The sequence below is a fragment of the Vanellus vanellus genome (assembly GCF_965231255.1).
Source record: "Vanellus vanellus genome assembly, chromosome: 22".
NCBI classification, from domain to species: domain Eukaryota; kingdom Metazoa; phylum Chordata; class Aves; order Charadriiformes; family Charadriidae; genus Vanellus; species Vanellus vanellus.
The window spans coordinates 3,462,702-3,480,960 of record NC_138927.1 but is presented as its reverse complement, the minus strand read 5'-3'; the positions used below and the strand labels follow the sequence as shown (position 1 = coordinate 3,480,960).

The following is an 18,259-nucleotide window of genomic DNA, read 5'->3' as shown; positions in this document are numbered from 1 at the left end:
ATGTGAAAATGCAAAGTTTGCTTGTTTTAACTTTGCCCTGTGTCCTTTTTTTTTTTTATATATATATATATATATATATATATATATTCGCTTTGGGATTTATGTAATTTTTTGCTTGCAGTCTGGTTGGAGCAGATCCTGTATCTTTGTGTAGCCTACAGCATGTTTGGGGTTTTCTGCTGCCACTTTTAATGAGTAACACTTTATGACGTGGAATTATTCCGGATAATGCAGGAACTATAGACCTGCGGTTAGGCTGTCCTCCTCGTGTTTCCCAGCGCGGCCATGACCCGGGCAGATGATTCTTGTTCAGGTAGGGTTGAAGGACTCCTGGGAGATCCCTCTGGTACCGGATTAAAGGGTCACAGCCACTGCACCTCTTCCCCACCTTATTTTGAGATTATTTTTATAGATATGCTGGAGTACGTGGACGGCAGGCGCTGGGTGACAGCAGCCAGCCAGCGGCTTCTACATCCTTCTACACTTTGGGGTTTTAAGGGGGGGAAAAAAAAGCCTATAAAACCACTCCGTGATCCCAAGGCCTTCAGCCAGAGCTCCTTGACCTGGGAAAAGCTGCCGGCTGATGCACTAATAACGAGACCGGAGCGAAGACGAGACCTTCTCGCAGGGAGACGGCAACTAATAACCTGAGTGCAGTAGGGGAGGGCGGCCCCCGTGCCCCCGGCTGCGACCAAAGCCACAATTAACACCTCGCCAACCCCGCAAATCAATGCTTTCAATTGATTCCCTTCCATTTGCGCTGAGAGGAGAGGAAATGAGGGAAAATAAGTACTGGGCCGCTGACAAGCTTCATGACTTGAAGTCAAAGGCCGTTAGCTGTGCTAGAAGCGGCAGATCGCGTCGCTGAATTATTCACGGCTTCATTAATTAGAAGGATACTTCGAGGTACAGGTCGTAGTTATATTTAAGCTCCCGCGTGCGGGAGGGAGGAAGCAATACGCACCCGTGTAATTTCTGGTCCGTATTCTGTGAACGTTAAACTGTCAGAGCTTTTTCAGTGGGAAAACTCTGCTGAACGGCGCCTCCGTCTCTGGCTGCTTTGTTCACAAAGCGTGTGTTGGGGATGGCGACTGCTCCTGGGTCTCTCCTAGAGGATTGTCCTCGCAGTCGTCTTTGTCTGCCCCGTCTCCCACCACTAAAACCTCTGTTTACGCCGCGCACAAGACGTACGCGAGCGCTCGGTGAGGAAGACATCAAAGTGGGGAACAAAATGAGATGTGTACAGCCCAACGCTCTCCCGGCAGAGCTGTTAGATGGCCCTCTTACACCAGAAACTTATTAACAAGGGCACTTCAATGAGGCTGATAACAGCCTCCGTTATCAGGATGTTTCTGTTAAGCGAAGTTGTGGTGTGTTGCCCCTCCTGCAGACGGGGTACCATCTGTTCCCAGAAAACGTCTCATTCATCTGGTGTGCCCCAGTAGGAATCGCTGCCGAGTGGTCTCAGCTGTCCTCGCCGTCGCTTTGGAGAACAATAGCTGGGTTGGGGATGGGGGAAGGGGGTGTCCGGAGGCAGGAGGTCTGGGAGGACGGTACCTGTCACCCTCTGCCTTTGGTTGAATTGGTGTTTCTTCCACCGAATCAGGTTTTGTACCCCTCGCTGCGCTTCCTCGCTTTTCTTCTCCGGTGTCGGCACAGCTGCGCAGAAATACGGTGCATCTGTTTGATGAGGATGTCTCAAAGCACAAATTTGTGCGTTCGGAGCGATTCAGTAATTCGTCGTCTGGGCACAAATTTGTTTGTATTGAAAGCGAAAGAAAATCTAAGGAGTAAATGGTTTTGTGAAGTCTGATCTGTCCCCTCCTAAAAGCAGCAGTTAGGGGAATACCAAGCCCTTTCTCTCTTCCCCCAGATCCATGACTCCAGCCCAAGCAGACCTGGAATTTCTTGAGAACGCAAAAAAGCTGTCGATGTATGGAGTCGACCTTCACCAAGCCAAGGTGAGAATCAGCGTGTGTGCACCTGCCTGTGGATTTTGTGGTGTGATTGTCCTTCCCTCGTAGCAGCAATACTTACCTATTTCGGGCGGCTCCTTTAGAAAGGTAAAGGAAGTCAGCTGGCGACTGGTGCAGAAGGAGACAGAACAGAAATGCCTCAAGCGCTCTTGCAAGAGAAGCGATTCTTCCTGATTGCTTATTATTTATATGTGACGGGCGGCTTTGCAAAGCTACTGGTGTAGGCAGGTCCTTGCTCTGAGGCACTTAGAACATACGGCTCTGACCCTGCGAGGTGAGCCCCTGCGCTCGGGGGAACACGGGACGGGCTCTAGATCGGCCCTTTGGGCAAAGTGCATCGCAGGGGAGAGCGGCAGAAGGGAGGAGGCTGTAAGGAGGGACGTGATGGAGGAGCGAGCCTGGTCCTGCTGCGCGGGGAGCTGGATTTGGGGGGAGACCACAGGGGTGATTCGCAAGGCAGACGTTGACCTGAGACTCGTAACCCTGACGCTGCTGAAATCCTCGTCTGCTTTCCCAGGACTTGGAAGGAGTGGATATCACTTTGGGAGTCTGTTCCAGTGGCCTTCTTGTTTACAAAGATAAACTGAGAATCAACCGCTTCCCTTGGCCCAAAGTCCTGAAGATTTCCTACAAACGCAGCAGCTTCTTCATTAAGATTCGGCCAGGGGAGGTACGTCCTGCCTGTCTTCTTTAATTGCCTTCTGATTACCGCCGGCGTGTATGCTTCACTAAGACGAAGTGGGGGGGAGGGCGCAAGCTTTTCTCTGCACGAGCATTTTATACTCTATAGGGTTCGGGATCTCGGCTCGGTGTTAAGTTGGGGTAGAGCCCGCTGGCCTTGCTGAAGTTGGTGACCAGCGGGTGACAATTCAAACGACGTGTCATCCAGCACCACCTCCCGGCACTGCCTGGTATTCCCGGCACCCAGGGGGAAGCAGGGGGAAGTTCACAGTTGAAACTGGGAGAGGACTAGTTCCTCTTTTAAAAAGCGGGCAAGACAAAGGCTCTTTGTCTCGCTTTCATTTAAAAAAAAAAAAAAAAAAGAAAATTAAAAAACTACAGATACATCCCTTTTCACTTAGACTGCGGGAGGTGTGGGGGGGGCTGCCCTGACGCTGCCTCTCGGGGACGTCCCCGGAGCAGCCGGGTCGCTGGAAACACGATGGGGAGAGAGGCTACGATGGGGGTCTGCCCCATTCCTCCTCTTCTTCCTCCTCCTCTTCGACTGCCATGACGCAGCCTTGCAGGGAGGGCACTTTTCGACCCCGTCCCGCAGCTGGGCAGCGTGATGGGGGGTGGTAAATGAGTCTGAATGGCTGCAAAACGCCCAACGCGCTCCTCTGGAAATCCCGGTACCTCCTGAGCGATGCGCCGGGGCGTTGTGGAGCAAGCCCTGTCTTTTCTTAGACCCGAGCTCCTCCTGCGCGGAGTTCGGTTGCTCTCGGGCTGGACCAGCAGTTTGTGCCGGAATAGAACTGGTCGGTGGGCTGGGAACTGGAGTCCTGCCACGTTTATTTCTTGCTATACCTAAATAACTTATATTTTCCGCAGCAAGAACAGTATGAAAGTACAATTGGGTTCAAGCTACCAAGTTACCGGGCAGCAAAGAAGCTGTGGAAAGTATGTGTTGAACATCACACGTTTTTCAGGTGGGTTTTCTAAACGGTAGGCTCGCCTCGAATAACTACTGCTTTAGGTTCGCTGCTGAATATGAGCCCTCCTTCAGTGTCCTTTAGGGTTTCGCAGAAATCAGAGTGAAGTGGTTGCAGAGACATTAAGTGTTTATATTGCAATAAATTTCTAGGCAGCTTCCACTTCGTGATATGCCTAAGACCAAGGTTTTACCTAGATGTGGGGCTTATTGTCAGCGCGTGTTGTTTTGCTAGTCGAGCGTATGCAAGCGACTTCTTTAATTTGTATTTTAATTTCTCTTTACCTGCCGCTTCCTGCATCTGGAGGTATGATTTTTACATTCGTGCGTGTGGTTTTCAGGCTGACTTCCACCGAGGCCATCCCGAAGAGCAGGTTCCTGGCGCTGGGCTCCAAGTTCCGCTACAGCGGCCGGACGCAGGCGCAGACGAGGCAGGCGAGTGCCTTGATCGACCGACCCGCTCCCCAGTTCGAGCGGACGGCAAGTAAGCGAGCCTCCAGGAGCCTCGACGGAGGTGAGTGTCTGGTGCCTCTTCTCCCTCTGTGGCTGCACTCAGTAGGATGCTGAAATAGTCCTTAAATGCCACCTAAATTCCCTGCTTTAAAAAAAAAACCAACCCAAAACATAACTTCTCACTTTAATCCAAGACCTGGGTATAAAATGCCAACTGATAGTAGTACTAGCAAGACCTGACTGACAAAAAGGATGTAGGTGGGTGCTGAAGGCTTATGGCAAAGTTCCCGTTGTAAAGATATTTCCCCATTCAATCTCAACGCGTTTTCCTTTTAGCAAATCAGGAATTAAGCTATTCTAGCATTTGTTTTGTTTAATAGAGCCTCTTAAATTGCATTGTTTTCCTCGAGGGGGAGATTTTTTGCCACAACTGTTTGAAACCTTTTCAGTGTCTGTTGAAACGATGCTAATGTTAAAGTTTGTGGCGTTTTGATCAGGTGGGCTCATCCCTGACATTTTTAAAAGAGCTGGATAGCAGCAGGCTAGAGGGGGTGAGCGTGGAAGGGCGAGTGCCTATGTTTGCTTCCCTTGATCTGGATCATGGGGTACTTGTAAAAATAGGATGCAGGGCAAACGGGAGCATCCCTTTGCACCGAGAGGATCCAGGACAAACGGGAGCATCCCTTTGCACCGAGAGGATCCAGGACAAACGGGAGCATCCCTTTGCACCGAGAGGATGCAGGGCAAACGGGAGCATCCCTTTGCACCGAGAGGATGCAGGGCAAACGGGAGCATCCCTTTGCACCGAGAGGATGCAGGGCAAACGGGAGCATCCCTTTGCACCGAGAGGATGCAGGGCAAACGGGAGCATCCCTTTGCACCGAGAGGATGCAGGGCAAACGGGAGCATCCCTTTGCACCGAGAGGATGCAGGGCAAACGGGAGCATCCCTTTGCACCGAGAGGATGCAGGGCAAAGGGGAGCATCCCTTTGCACCGAGAGGATGCAGGGCAAAGGGGAGCATCCCTTTGCACCGAGAGGATGCAGGGCAAAGGGGAGCATCCCTTTGCACCGAGAGGATGCAGGGCAAAGGGGAGCATCCCTTTGCACCGAGAGGATGCAGGGCAAAGGGGAGCATCCCTTTGCACTGAGAGGATCCAGGGGAAATCGGAGCATCCCTTTGCACCAAGGGCACCTGACGGAGCAGGAACAACGTTGCTTTGAGCCCCGAGGTTGTTCTGCAACCCGGGAGGGAGCAGGGCTGTCCTAGCACCCCGTGGCCAGCAGCCACCAGGCTGTCCCTGTTCCTGCCGTGGTTTTACCGGGCTCAGCGGCACACCAATCCTGGGCTTCATGCCTCAGAGCCGGGAGGGAAAGGGCTGTGTGGTTTCAGCTCTGTTCCGCAGCAAAGCAAAACACCTGCTTGCTCGGCAGTCCGGGCGTGCAAAGTTATCCAGGCAGGATGCACGGAGACGAGGGGACCAGCCCTTGGCCATGCCCTGTAGACCTGTTACGACCCCAGATGAGTAGAGAAATCCCCGCTGCAATCCCGCACCCGAATGTCAGAGCTCGGAAAAGAGCAGCCTGTGAACGTAACGCTTCTGTCCCCCTTGAAGTCTGCAGCCTATTTCCATCTGCTGTGTGGGCAGTTGTTAACATGTGCCCCGTTTCTTCAGCTAAACGTGCGACTCAAAAAGTTGAGTTCAGAGCCGTAGAGGAAGAGAAGCAGGAGGAGGTGGTGGTGGTTGAGGTTCCCGAACCAAAACCCGCGGATCAGATCCGAGAGAAGCCAGGTATAGCTGTGGTGGTGGCTACAACTCTCTGCAGCGCCTTTCCTATCCTTTACATGCTTGTTCCTGACAACTCAAAGTTTCCCCAAATCTGGCGGCTTTCTGTTTTCGTTTCTTTGCAAGAAGAGTTTCTCGGTCAGAGAACAGACAGCCCCGGCTCTGGGAGACTTGTTAAATTTCCACCTTGCACCTCGTTAGCCTGTAATTCCTGCGGGGAGTTGGGGAAAAGTTTAGGATGTGCTGGCACTTGAGAACTATGTCCTTATTAAATTTGGCTGGTTTTGTAAATGTGGTTTAGGAAACTTTGAAGTTTGATCTTGAAACTTCTTGTAAAGCTGCTGAAATTCTTCATCCTGGGACCTGCTTGGCATTTTTTAAGCCTCTTCTGGGTTTTTTTGGTGGTTTGAGAAACGCCGCCCATTTTGCGTAGCTTGGATTTCTCTTAAGACAGATACTGTTAATAAATATTAATGCCCTTAAGAGGTGTGTAGGTACACAGCGTATTTGAATACTAATAAGCATATCACAGCAGAGGTGTTGTCAAATATTTGCAGTCTTTGTCGCTTAAATAGCGAATGCCTGCGGTGCATTAGGGCTGGAGATAATTTGTACGCAAATGCATTGTGTACTGCTGCACTTCCCTTCTTCCACCCTGATTTTTGGGTTTTTTTACAGCGTGCTTTTGACCTCGCTGGTTTTCTGGTATGAAATCTAGACCAAGCTTTCATAAAGTGACGTGGCAGACTGTCTCCCCGCCACTGTCTTGCCTCGAATTCTCGCTAATCAACATCGCCTGGCAGGGAAAAGCCTGATGCTGTAAAAACAGAAGGTGGAGAATTAACATTTAAGACGGCGGGACAGAGAGCTGCCTCTTAGTTTTTAAATTGGAAGTTGGTCACTCCCAAGTACGTTTAATTAAAGCTGCTAATTTTTATATAGGTTTTTTTCATCTAGAGGAGCCTGGGTGTGTTTTCCTGGGTTTGACCAGCCAGCACCTGCGTGTCCCCAGGTTTTGCGGGCAGAGCCCGTCCTGGTACCGCGCTGGAGAGCCCTTCGCGTGTCCCCGCCTGTCCCTGCCTGGGCAACCTGCCCGCAAACCTTCACTTGCGGTGTTCTCTTCCCCTCTCATCCAGTACACTGCTGGACCTGGCAGCACTAGAAAGACTGATGTGGGATTGTGTGATTAAAAAATGACTATTAAGCTGCCTGGCTGAAAAACCTCCCTGCGGTTCTCAGCCGCTGCCCTGGAGAGAGGGATCTCCTCTCGCTCTTTCCTCTGCTGCGGCGACTGTCGTGTGTCCGCACAGTTCTCCGACCGCTCTGTTAACGTGTGCCAACCTCTTTCTAGCCAAACACGCTCTTGAAACTTTCGAAATGAAACCCATTGCAGAGGAGGAAGAGGAGGAGGAGAAGGTAGAGGTGGTTAAGGTTCCCGTTGCCAAGCCAAAGTTACCGGAGCCGTTGCAGACGCGGTCAGGTACAGCCGCAGCGGCGTTTGGCATCGGTGCGGCTCCCGCCGTCGCCCGTGCCGGGACCCGCTGGGTTGAAGTGATGCAGTGCTGTAGGACAGAGGTTGCATCGTTTGCGGTGGTGTTCGTTGCCGTTAAAATCACACCCGGCTTTGCGAGTGCGCTGTAATACGCGAGCGCTGCTTTTATCGGCGTGCGCCCCTTGGGTGAGACGAGGAGGCGCCGTGCCGTGGCTTGGCTGCGTGCCTGCGTGTTGACCTGAGTGTGCAGTGGCCTCCTAACCCCCCCCTCTGCGACTGTCCCTTCTTGTAAAGTTCGTTCCCCTGAGCTTTAGGAACGTGCGGTGCCTGAAAATCAGGTTGTGTGCTCCGGGACTGCTGGAGGTCACCTACACTCTGCTTTATTTCTTTGCCTGCTGCTTCTCTCGCTGGGGAGGGGTTTCAGAGCAACTTCACGGCTGCAGAAGTATCCACCCTAAGCGTAATTAAAAGCGGAGTCGGTTAGTCATTGCAGGAAGAAGAGATTGAAGCCGTGGAGGTAACTGGGAACTTCACCTATTTGCTTGATTATTGTGAAAAACGCTAAACCGGCCCCGGCGCTTACACTGGAGGATATGCCATGGGACGGCACATCAGGCGGTGTCAGAGCCGAGCACGTCCTGGGGTCTCCTCTGCAGCTGCCCCTTCTTCTCAGTCACCTCTTGCGCTTTTTCCTCCTCCGGACGCTTTTGTTCCCTGTTAGGGCCGTCTTCTTGGCCGGGGTGACGATGATTTTAAATCTCGTATTCTGGAGCGGTGTTTTTTACTGTGTTTAAATGGTCGGGTGTCAAAATAGCCACAGGTCAAGAAAACGTAACTAAAATAAAGCAGTTCTGGACAGTGCAGAACTCGCCGTTGAATGGCAAGGGAAGAGCTTGGTGTCCGTTGTTGGTTTTGCTGCGTGACTTGGTGCTCTGAAGCTCTGAGAGAGCGGCAGGAGAGGTGGCCCTGCGGATTTACTGCGGGCGGTGTTTCCTTTGCTACTTCATCTTCGAGGCGGCGTTTTAACACATCCATAACTTTTTTAGCCAAACGTGCTCTTGGCAATGTTGAGATAAGCCCAGTTGAAGAAGAGGAGGAGGAGGAGGAGGAGGAGGAGGAGGAAGAAAAAATGGTGGTGATGAGAGAACTAGAGCCGATCCCGAAGGAGTCAGGTACCACCACGATGGCTTTGCACACCCGGCATCCTCCTAATCCCGGCTGTCCCTGCCGTCCCACCGTCCCTCTGTACAACCTCCCCGGCGGCTGTCACCGCTTCCGTGCCATAAATCACACCGGGACGCGGCACCCATTGTCCTTGCGAAAGGATAACACACAACGTCTGGCTCACAGAAATGAACTGCCGTGCTGAAGGGGGAGGGGGGGGAGGGGGAGAGATAACAGAGGTGGCGCTGGTGGTTTGCGGGTTTTTGGGTGGATTTTCAGCAAGATGTGGTGTCTGGGAGTTTGTCTTAAAAGCGTGATTTCAGTCTTTGAAAAATGAGGTTCTTTTTGTATGTTCTTGGCCACATGGATACTTTATCCTCTACATGTTTTATACACACAGATGAGTTATCTTTCGGGTGAAACAAGAATTCTTACTAAGGAGTTACTTAAAATGGCAATTTCTTTTTTTAACGCCAAATTTTCTAGTGGCTTTGACGGGCTGGCTGGACACTGGTAACCCAGCGTTGGCCGGGGTGGGTCGCACAGCGTCACCCTTGCTGCGTAAACCGTGACTGTAGGAATATGAGACCACCTCAAAGACATTCTTTCGGGTGACGAGGTGTATTTTTAGTGGAACGGCCATAAAACCCACAGTGAACTAATTGGGGCTGGCTTTGTCGCACGGCATTGGCTCGAATATTTCGGAGGTGTCGGGTTTTTGGGGGCTGGGGAACTGCCTGGGGAGACGAGGGATGGAAGGAAAGAGTAGGCAGTTGATTTTGTGTGTACCTAGTGCTTGTATTTTAAGACTGTCGTCCTCTGGAAAGATGCTTTTTGGCAGCATGCTCTTCATTTCTGCACTGTCACCGACCTGGAGATGCTGGGTATCTTCTCGCGGCGGTGCCTCGGGCTGCAGCAGGAGATACCCACGTCGGACGCGCAGCCCCGGCTTGCTTTGAAACCCACCTGGAAGTTGCTCTAAAGTTTTATAGAGCAATGCTTGTCGAGTAGGGGTTTTTTCGGTCTGAATTGCTGAAAAGATTGGGGAGATGGCGGGGGGAGAGCCTGTGTTGCCCTTCCAGAAACCATCCGTTGCCGGTTGAGGAGATGCCAATGAGTCGAGAACTCACCGCAGCTCTGAGTGTTTCTGTTTTAACGGCTGCGCTGGGGGGGACTTCTGTGTCTGCTGTGTGCGAAGGACCCAGAAATGGATGGCACAGTGTCAAAAAGTTCGCCTTTCTGGTGTGGCTTCTCTGCAGAGTGCAAGCTTGCTTTTTGTAAACCATCTGTTGTGGGGTTTTGTTTTATTTTATTTAAACCATAAGGAGAATAATCTCAACTTTCCCGTACTAAACGCACAAGCTGCTTCGCTCAACATCTTTATTTCTTTTCCCTTTTTTTCCCTCCTCCTCCCTTTCTTTTTAAACGACAGCACTGTAATTCCCAAAGGCTTTGCCCGGTGCTTTCCAAATGTTGCCTGCTCTCAACCTTGTCCCTGTCTGTCTCTCCTCCGTCCTCAGCAGTGGCCGTGATAACCCCGGAGAGGAGTCCCCGTCCCACCTCTGCCCCGGCCATCGCTCAGAGCCACGCCGCAGAGCCAGTCCCACCTAAGCCCGATGCCAAGGACGTGGTCGCTGCCTCTAAAGTAGAAAAGGAACCGGCAAAACCTGACGTGAGGCGTGAAGAAATTCCAGCGGAGAAAGCCAAGCCGGAGGCAACCGATGCATCAAAGGTATGTCAGACCTCTTCGGAAGAGGCTGCGCTTGTGCCGGGCTGGAGCATCGGCTCCGGAACACCCCCCCCCTCCCCACCGGAGCAGCAGCAGCTCTGTGCACCTTCCCCTGCCCGGCAGCGAGGGGTTTGTTCCTCTCCCGGGCGTCGGGTGGGATGAGGTACGGGGGTCCGCATCCCCGGGAAATCCCAGCCCTGAGCCTCCGGGGTGCGAGGAAGGAGGAGGTCCGGGGCGGCTGGGTTTTGGTGGTCGCAGTCAAAGTAAATGCCACTTACCTGATATACGGTTAAAAAAAGCTGGCAAGAATTGCACACGAGTTCACGGTAATTGAATTTAGAGCTCAGCCATTGCTAAGCTGTCTCTGCTGATTCCTGGTACGACAGCAGGAGCAATTCCAGTGAAACCAGTGATAGGCGTCTGCTCCGCAGCCCGGCATCTCAATGCAAATGTTTTTTACGTTGATAGGCTTTCTCTGGGAGAGCTGTTAATACGCTTCTGCAAACCGGACTAAAACTTTAGCTGTGAACCGGCACTGTTGAGACCTTGGGGGTTCTGTTGTTTAAATGACATTTTTTTTAAGCATTATTAGAGCTTTCCACCAATGTCTGAGACCTCCGCTGGTGCGGGTCTGTGTGTGTATTTCTCATAACTGAAAAGAACGTGAAAAATTACTGTTTGTATTACAGTGCCCTTAATAGCGTGCAGATCTTACTGGCTGAACCCTTGCAGCGCGGCAGCAGAGGTGTATGTCTCGAGACACAATTTTCACATTACTCCGCGTATTGAGCTCTTCTCGGCATTACTGGAGCCCCGTTTTTGCTATAACACATCACGCAGTGGGTCTTGTATGACATACTCCAAGGGGAGATCACTATTAATTAAGGTTGGGAAATGAAGGTGAAGATAGGACAGTTGCTTTAAAAAGAATTTGTGGCCTCCGTGACCTGTACTTTTTCAAAGAAAACGCAGAAGAGACCTTCAGGATGGCACGTTGGGGTGCGCATCGCGGCACACAGTTCCTGTGGTGCTGTTCCTGCGCGGCTGCTCGCCCTCCCTAGCGCTCAGCTGAAAAAAGTTTATTTTATTCCTCCCATCTCACTTATTACAGGGTTTTTTTTTTTTTCCTAAATGCTTAAACATTGGATTTTTTTTTTTTTTTTTGTCTTTAAATGTAGATGTGGGAGGAAATTGTGGATTTGAACGTGCCAAATTTACCCCGTTTCTCATATATAGCCGCATCGCTTCTTTGAACGCCCACCGATGCTTTTGCCTTCGAAGTGTTTGGCAATCCAATTTCCCTAAAATACTTTCTTCCAAGCCTTAAGACAATCTTGGCTCTCTACTTACGCACAGTAAAGAACTTGATTCGTGATGTTAGGCTTGATTTTGTAGATAGGTCTCTTCTTACTGACCCCGTGAACACGATACCTGCGCAAAACCAACTTTCTGTCTCTGAGAAGGCGCGTGTTAATTTGAGCGTCTCGCTTTCGGTACGGATTTCACTGGGAGATCCGGCTGCGAAGGAGATTCCGAAACGTTGCCTGGCAAAGCTAACGCAAGTGGGAAGCCCGTCTTCAGAAGCGCGAGAGAGCACTGGTTTCGAACCCAAATAATTCTCAAGCTGAAGGAATTATTGTCCGTGTGCCGTTAACTAACCGACTGTCATTAACTCTCGCCGGAGGACTGCATGTTGGTTTGTGCATGTTCACCCCCTGTTTTCGAAACCAACTTAGATGCCGCTGTGTTTTGAAACTAAACGGTCTCTTGAAACAAGTCCACTAACAAGAAATGTTTTTACCGATTTATTTCTTAAATGTAGGTGAGGAAAACGCACAGTGAGGTCACAGTACCCACCACGAATGGTGACCAGCCCCAGGTTTGTGCCAATAATTCAGTTAGGTTGCTCACGTATTTTTTTTTTTTTTTAAGGTTAAACAGTGAGGTTCAACATAGTTAAATGAACCAACAACTTTTTTTTTTTTCTTCTTTTTTTTTTTTTTTTTTTTTTTATCACTGCCCCACAGCAGCAGCCTGCAGAAAAAGAGGAAGAACTGATAAGAATGAGGAAGGTTAGCCCTTTTACACTTTCACCGAACAAATTTGCCATCTCATTCATGCATCTGTAACCTGTTTAAAAAGACAGTGCTCCAGTTTCTTCCAGTGCTTTGGGTTGGGGATTTTGGTTTGGTGTTTTTTTGTTGGTTTTTTTTTTTTTTCCAACTGCAACTATCAAATATTTGATTTCAAAATGAACAGCTTTTTGTCCCGTAGGCAGTCTGATTGCTAAAATTCTGCATGTTGAATGTGCGAGAGGAACACACTCGGTTTGACTTATAAAATTTATCCCTGCTTCTCCGTAACGTAATTTAGTTAGAAACCAAAGAAAACTCTATAGCGGGCGTTCCAGGAAATGCAAACCAAAAAAAAAAAAAAAAATATATCTATATAATGCTTTTTTTGGTAGTGCTTGAGTATTAGGGGAGATAGCCAGGGTGGGAGAGGTGGTTAAGACGCAGTCACTGTGTGTGCTGAGACCTCGTAAAGGTGCCACCGGGCAGCACCGGGGCGGGCGCCCATCGCCACCCGGGATGGGAAGTTGTGACTTGGTGTAAGGCTTCCGCAGAAAACGGAGCGATATAAATCGAGGCAAAAGCCGGTGGTCCCCTGGGAGCTGTCTCTTTAAAGGGCTCATTGCATCGCCCCATTCTCCATCAGCAAGAACCCCCATTTCCCGGTGGGGGCCCCGCGCCGGCGTCCCCGCGGCTGGGTCCCCACCCCACGCTGGCCCAGCGCTGCGCTCCCAACCTTACGTTAACTTTTTTAATTTGCCGATTTGTCGATCCCGCAAGAACAACTTTTTAATTTTTTGTGCTTTTCTTTTTTCCTTTTTCCTTTTTTTTTTTTTTTTTTCCTTGTTTTGTTGTGTTTCCCCCTTTTCTTTCATTTTCACAGAAGAGATCAAAGAGGCTAGATGGTGAAAACATTTATATCAGGCATAGCAATTTAATGTTGGAGGTTTGTATGAACTCGAAGCTTTTTTCAGTTGCGTTTGCCTAGACCTTCTGCATCTGCGCTGAACTTTTTTCTTCCTCTTCCGCTGCTGCCTTTGTTTTTGCATGCCGTTGCATGAAAGGCCTTTCTTTTTTGTTTTTTGTTTTTTTCTTTTTTGTTTTTTTTTTTTAAATACGCTTTTGCATGGTAACAGTAAACATGACGATGTGCAGGCATCCTTCCTTCTACCTCTTCTGACTTTCATTCTCTCATACTTACCCAAAATATATGATTGGCAGAGCTCAGGTCTGCTCTGGGACCCGCTGGGTGCCCACAGCGGTATGAACCGGGGGATGGGGGGGGGGGTCATTTACAAGTTTCTCCTCGCTTGGAATAAATTATTTTCCCGGGGGAAAAGACAGTATGTGAAATCACAAAATTCAGGAGAAGCCGCGGGTGGAATCGTCGCCTCCACGGCCGTGGGTGGTTTGCGAAAAGCCGTTTCGTCCCTCCACGTTCCGGCTGTTCCCTTCGGCTTTGGGAGCCCTTCGCACTGGGTTTCGCCCGAACACGGTCTCCGAACAGACCGCGCCAATCGTATATTTTAGTGGTTTTAAGACGTTGTGTTAACGGAAGACGTTTTGTGGCTTCTGATACTCTGTGTTACCTGTTTCTACTCAAACTTGCAGCACCAGCAGCCGCTAGGGTTTCCCTCTTGGTATCTCTTGGAAGTTGAAGTGTACTAATTGCCTTCTCCTGATTTCAATTTTAAAATTTTTGCAGCTTTGGGGTGTTGTTTTGTTGGTTTTTTTTTTTTTTTTTTTTTTAATTTTTTTTTTTTTTTTTTTTTTTTGGACTGCTCCAACTTCGAGCTTTCAGCCCTGAGCGAAGGGTCTGCGGCACGACAGGCAGGGTTCGACAGCCCCCCCCCCCCCGCAGCGCTGCGACGACTCTGCCTGTCGCTTTCTTCCGCCCAACTCGAACGTCTCCATCTCCCCAACCCCAACCAGAGCTTTTTCATCGCTTCTAAACCCCTTTTTTCCCGTTAGTGCAATACTTGGCTCTGCCGCCCGGCCCGTTCCCCCACCCCCCCACCCGCCCCGCCGGTTCTCCAGCCCTCCCCTAGAAAAGGGCTGACCCCAACAGCTCACTCCTTTTATTCCTTTGATTTGTTTATTTTTTATTTAATCCGTGCGTTTGGCAGATCAGGCTATTTTTTCCAGCAGACCTCGTACTCCCCAAGCTGCCGCTTGATTTTATTGAAAGCCGTTTAACGCTCCCTGCTGGATAACCCGCGGCTCCGTGTTCGTACAAAAAGGGCGGAACGGCAGGAGAAGCCATCACGCCTAGCGAGCTTGTCCCTCCAGATGCTTTCAAGACCCGTTGTGCCTCCACGTAGCTCCTGGTGGCTTTGGCTTCTCTGCAGACCCCCCCGGGACCAGCCCTTGCGCAGTGGTGGACAGCCACGGTGGTCCTTCTCTCTTCTCTAAACCAGGAGCAGCTGTAGGGCTCCTGGATCCGGGGAGGGCTTTCCCCTGGAGTCCTCCACAGACGTATTTGTGCTTTTATTTTTTTTTTTTTTTTTTTTTTCCCCCTCCCCCCCTAACTAGCAGGCACTTGCCTTGTGCTTTCATCCAGGACGGATGCCTAAATTGGTTTTTTTTTCCCCCTCCCAGAACGGTGCCCAAAAGAGCGAATGTTGTTAACGAGGCATTTGGGGCTATAGCCCTGCGGAGGGAGGGCGATGTGTCCTGGGGAAGCCGCGGGGACACACGGATTTTGGGGGGATGACGCCTCCTTTAGGGGATGCGTTCGCTCTCCCGTCTTCTAAAATCGATGGGCTGAGTACCAACCGAAAGCACAGAAATAGTGAAGTTTCCCAGTGAGGCTTTTACTGACCTTAGTTTCCCCCTTTCTAACGGGTGAGGCTTGCTGCTTTTTGGCACTCTCCAGAAAAGTTGTTGTTTGGCTTAAGCCTCCTTTATGCGAAAGCTTTTGCTCTCACCAAACTCTGGTTTGCTTGCAAAGGAAAAGCTATTTTTAAACAAGCTGAAGAGAGCTGACTCGTCTTGAAGTCTGTGCGTTTATGCTGTAAACCGGCATCGCAGGGCAGACATCTGGGTGGGTTTTTTTTCCAGATGAAGTGTTTTAGCGGGAGTTTCTGGATTGATCGGGCATAAAGTAAATTCTCGGTTTGATTTTTAGAGGGCTGTCATCTCATCTTCATGGCAGAAGTCTAAAACCTCCTGCGGTAGCTCCTGGAGGGCTGAGATGAGAGGGAGGGGAAAAAAGGTCATGGGGATATTCTGGGACCAGAGATAATTCCCCGTAGGATGGAAGAGAATAGGTATGAAGAGAATAAATAAAATGGGGAAAACACTTTCTTAAGCATTAATTGCATTTATACCCGCGAATAGTCAGGCTAGCAGAGGGAAAAGAGAGCAAACCCACCCGGTTGAAAGGCAATAAATTAAATTACCCAAACAAACATAGTCTTGCGACTTATAAAAACGCCACGTGGGGAAAGCCCGTGAGATGCCACCTCCGCTGTCATCTCTTTCGCTGTAGCTTGAGATGAACCGATGGCACGTCCCCCCGCTCCTGGAGGAGACTCCGCTCCGTGCCGATGGCAGTTTATCCCAATTAAATACAAGAGGAAAGAGGAGGGAGGACGTTCCCTTTGTGTGTTTGCAGTGTGAGCACAATTGATGGAAGTCGGCAACAACTCCGCTGAGCGCAGCTTTGCTATGCGGCAGCCTAGGCAAGCGCAGGGTCGTCTCCGCGGCTCTTCATTTATCCTGTCCTTTTACTAATAGGATCTAGATAAGACCCAAGAAGAAATAAAGAAGCATCACGCCAACATCAGTGAGCTGAAGAAGAACTTTATGGAGTCCGTCCCGGAGCCTCGGCCGAGTGAATGGGACAAACGTTTGTCCGCTCACTCCCCTTTCCGAACCCTCAACGTCAACGGGCAGATTCCCACGGGAGCGGATGGAGTGAGTACCTCGGCAGCGCGTGGGTGTGGGTGCACTGCGTTGTTCGGTGGCACAGCTTTGCAACCTGGGGTTCAGCCTCAGCTCCCCGTAGTTTTTAGTTATATTGAATTTTAGTAGTTAATATTGATGGTAAAATATATAATGGTCTCTGAGAGAATTGGTGCTTTAGTCGTAGTATCGTAAAAATGTGATTTTTTTTTTTTTTTTTTTGGTAGAAAATAATGTAGGAATTCTTCAACTGGTTTTGATGCTGTTTCTCCAAGCGTTGCTGTCATCCGTGATGTTAGACTTCACTTCACGTGGCTGTTTTGGGGACTGGCGTATTCCCGGTGCCGGGGAATGCGTCTCCCCAAAATGTGGAACCACCACCCCCCCCAAAAAAAAAAAACCCAAATATGTAAATTGAAGGGAACTTTTACTTCTGAGATAATATTGCAGGTAATCCAGTGGAGGAGCACTAGGACGGTGTCAGGTTTTTTCAAGAGTCGCTGCATTCTCCAGTTAATCCAGTATGTCATTGGGTTTAGTCTTGCATTAGGATCTGCAGGTGCTGATCTGCCCTGGAGGCTTCAAGAAGACTCCTCAGGTGGCTACAGCAGAGCTGTTCATACGTGACGGGAATCTTTCTCCTTACGGGAACAGCGTCTGTATGTTAGTAGCCACGTACCTTCACGGTTTCCCTTCTAATTTCCTTAAAAAGGTAATTTTGCAAAGAAACCAAGTTGGAGCAGCAGAGACCTGTCTGCCGACTGGTTTATTCTTGGGTAACAGGCAGCTTCTGCCTTTAACCCCGGCGTTCCCTGGCTCAGATTTGAAGCTTGCGAGTAAAACTGGAGTTAGAGCCCGTGATAATCGGTCTCTTAAATGAGAAATGCAATTTTTCATTACAACTGAAAAATTACATCCTGGCTATAGTGGTGGCAGTGGCAGAGTCTCTCCTGGTGTGAGCCTAGCTTCTGCCTTCCTGCCCCCAGCTCGCCTGAGAGAGGTGGGGGGGGTCAGCCTGGAGAAGAGAAGGCTCCGGGGAGACCTCAGAGCCCCTTCCAGTGCCTAAAGGGGCTCCAGCAGAGCTGGGGAGGGACTTCTTACAAGGGCATGGAGTGATGGGACGAGGGGGAATGGCTTCAAAGTGGAAGAGGGGAGATTTAGATGAGATATCAGGAAGAAGTTCTTTCCTGTGAGGGTGCTGAGCCCCTGGCGCAGGGTGCCCCGAGAAGCTGTGGCTGCCCCATCCCTGGAGGTGTTCAAGGCCGGGTTGGACGGGGCTTGGAGCAACCTGGGCTGGGGGGAGGTGTCCCTGCCCAGGGCAGGGGGGTGGAACTGGATGGTCTTTAAGGTCCCTTCCATCCTAAACCATTCTGTGATTCTATGATTTAATCTTCAAACCATTCCAAGAGAGAGAACTTTTTAAACAGAAACAATCATGCAGTGGATGGAGGGTTATCAGAACAGGTACAAAGGTTTCTTTTAACGCCCAACTTTACTACAGACTCCTCAAAGGGTAGAGAAAAGCCATGGCAATTATGGGGCTTTTTTTCCCCACTAGAAAAACAAAACTCCCAAAATGAACTAATGAGGGTTGATCGTTTTCCTTGGAATTAGCCTGGTTAACATGTGGATGGGCTTTCCTCTGTGGTTGCTGAGTGGATTCGGCAGGAATTTGGGCAGCAGAGCGATGCAGAGCTCTGCCCACGGTGCCGTGTGGGTTTATGGGTGAGCGGGTGGGATAGAGCAGGGCCTCTCCAGCTCCACAACTGCGGTTCAAGAACGATGTTCTTGGTTATTATGAAGAATCTCTTGCCAGGTGACCGCCTTGTGGGGTCTGGGAGGAGGGGGACTGCTGTTCACGATAACTGGATGGTGGTGGCTTTCCCCATCTGAGGCTGCAGCGGTCCACAGCGACGTGAGGGTTGGTGTCAGCCCCGGGTTTGCATTTCTGGAAATTCCCTCTTAATCCGATCCTCTCTGAAGCGGTCGTGCTCTGAGGTGAAGGTGGACACGTTCTGCTGTGACCTTCC

The 18,259-nt window shown here is 50.2% G+C and overlaps 1 protein-coding gene across 12 annotated transcripts in view; it reads left to right on the top strand.

Moving 5' to 3' along the window:
- The window catches only part of EPB41 (erythrocyte membrane protein band 4.1), a 97,553-nt gene that overhangs the window by 59,441 nt on the left and 19,853 nt on the right, over nucleotides 1–18,259 (top strand). For 3 of the 12 annotated variants that reach the window (XR_014269940.1, XM_082493970.1, XM_082493969.1), the window contains exons 8-18: nucleotides 1,874–1,961; nucleotides 2,494–2,646; nucleotides 3,528–3,625; nucleotides 3,969–4,141; nucleotides 5,756–5,872; nucleotides 7,218–7,346; nucleotides 10,043–10,254; nucleotides 12,074–12,130; nucleotides 12,279–12,323; nucleotides 13,207–13,269; nucleotides 16,062–16,241. Coding sequence is in view for 11 of the 12 variants with exons in the window: in XM_082493970.1 (XP_082350096.1) it covers nucleotides 1,874–1,961; nucleotides 2,494–2,646; nucleotides 3,528–3,625; nucleotides 3,969–4,141; nucleotides 5,756–5,872; nucleotides 7,218–7,346; nucleotides 10,043–10,254; nucleotides 12,074–12,130; nucleotides 12,279–12,323; nucleotides 13,207–13,269; nucleotides 16,062–16,241 (1,315 nt within the window). In the remaining variant the exon portion in view is untranslated. Of the gene's footprint in view, nucleotides 1–1,873; nucleotides 1,962–2,493; nucleotides 2,647–3,527; nucleotides 3,626–3,968; nucleotides 4,142–5,755; nucleotides 5,873–7,217; nucleotides 7,347–8,404; nucleotides 8,531–10,042; nucleotides 10,255–12,073; nucleotides 12,131–12,278; nucleotides 12,324–13,206; nucleotides 13,270–16,061; nucleotides 16,242–18,259 lie in introns of all 12 variants that reach the window. The other 9 variants (XM_082493971.1, XM_082493972.1, XM_082493977.1 and 6 more) reach the window with 9 other exon arrangements.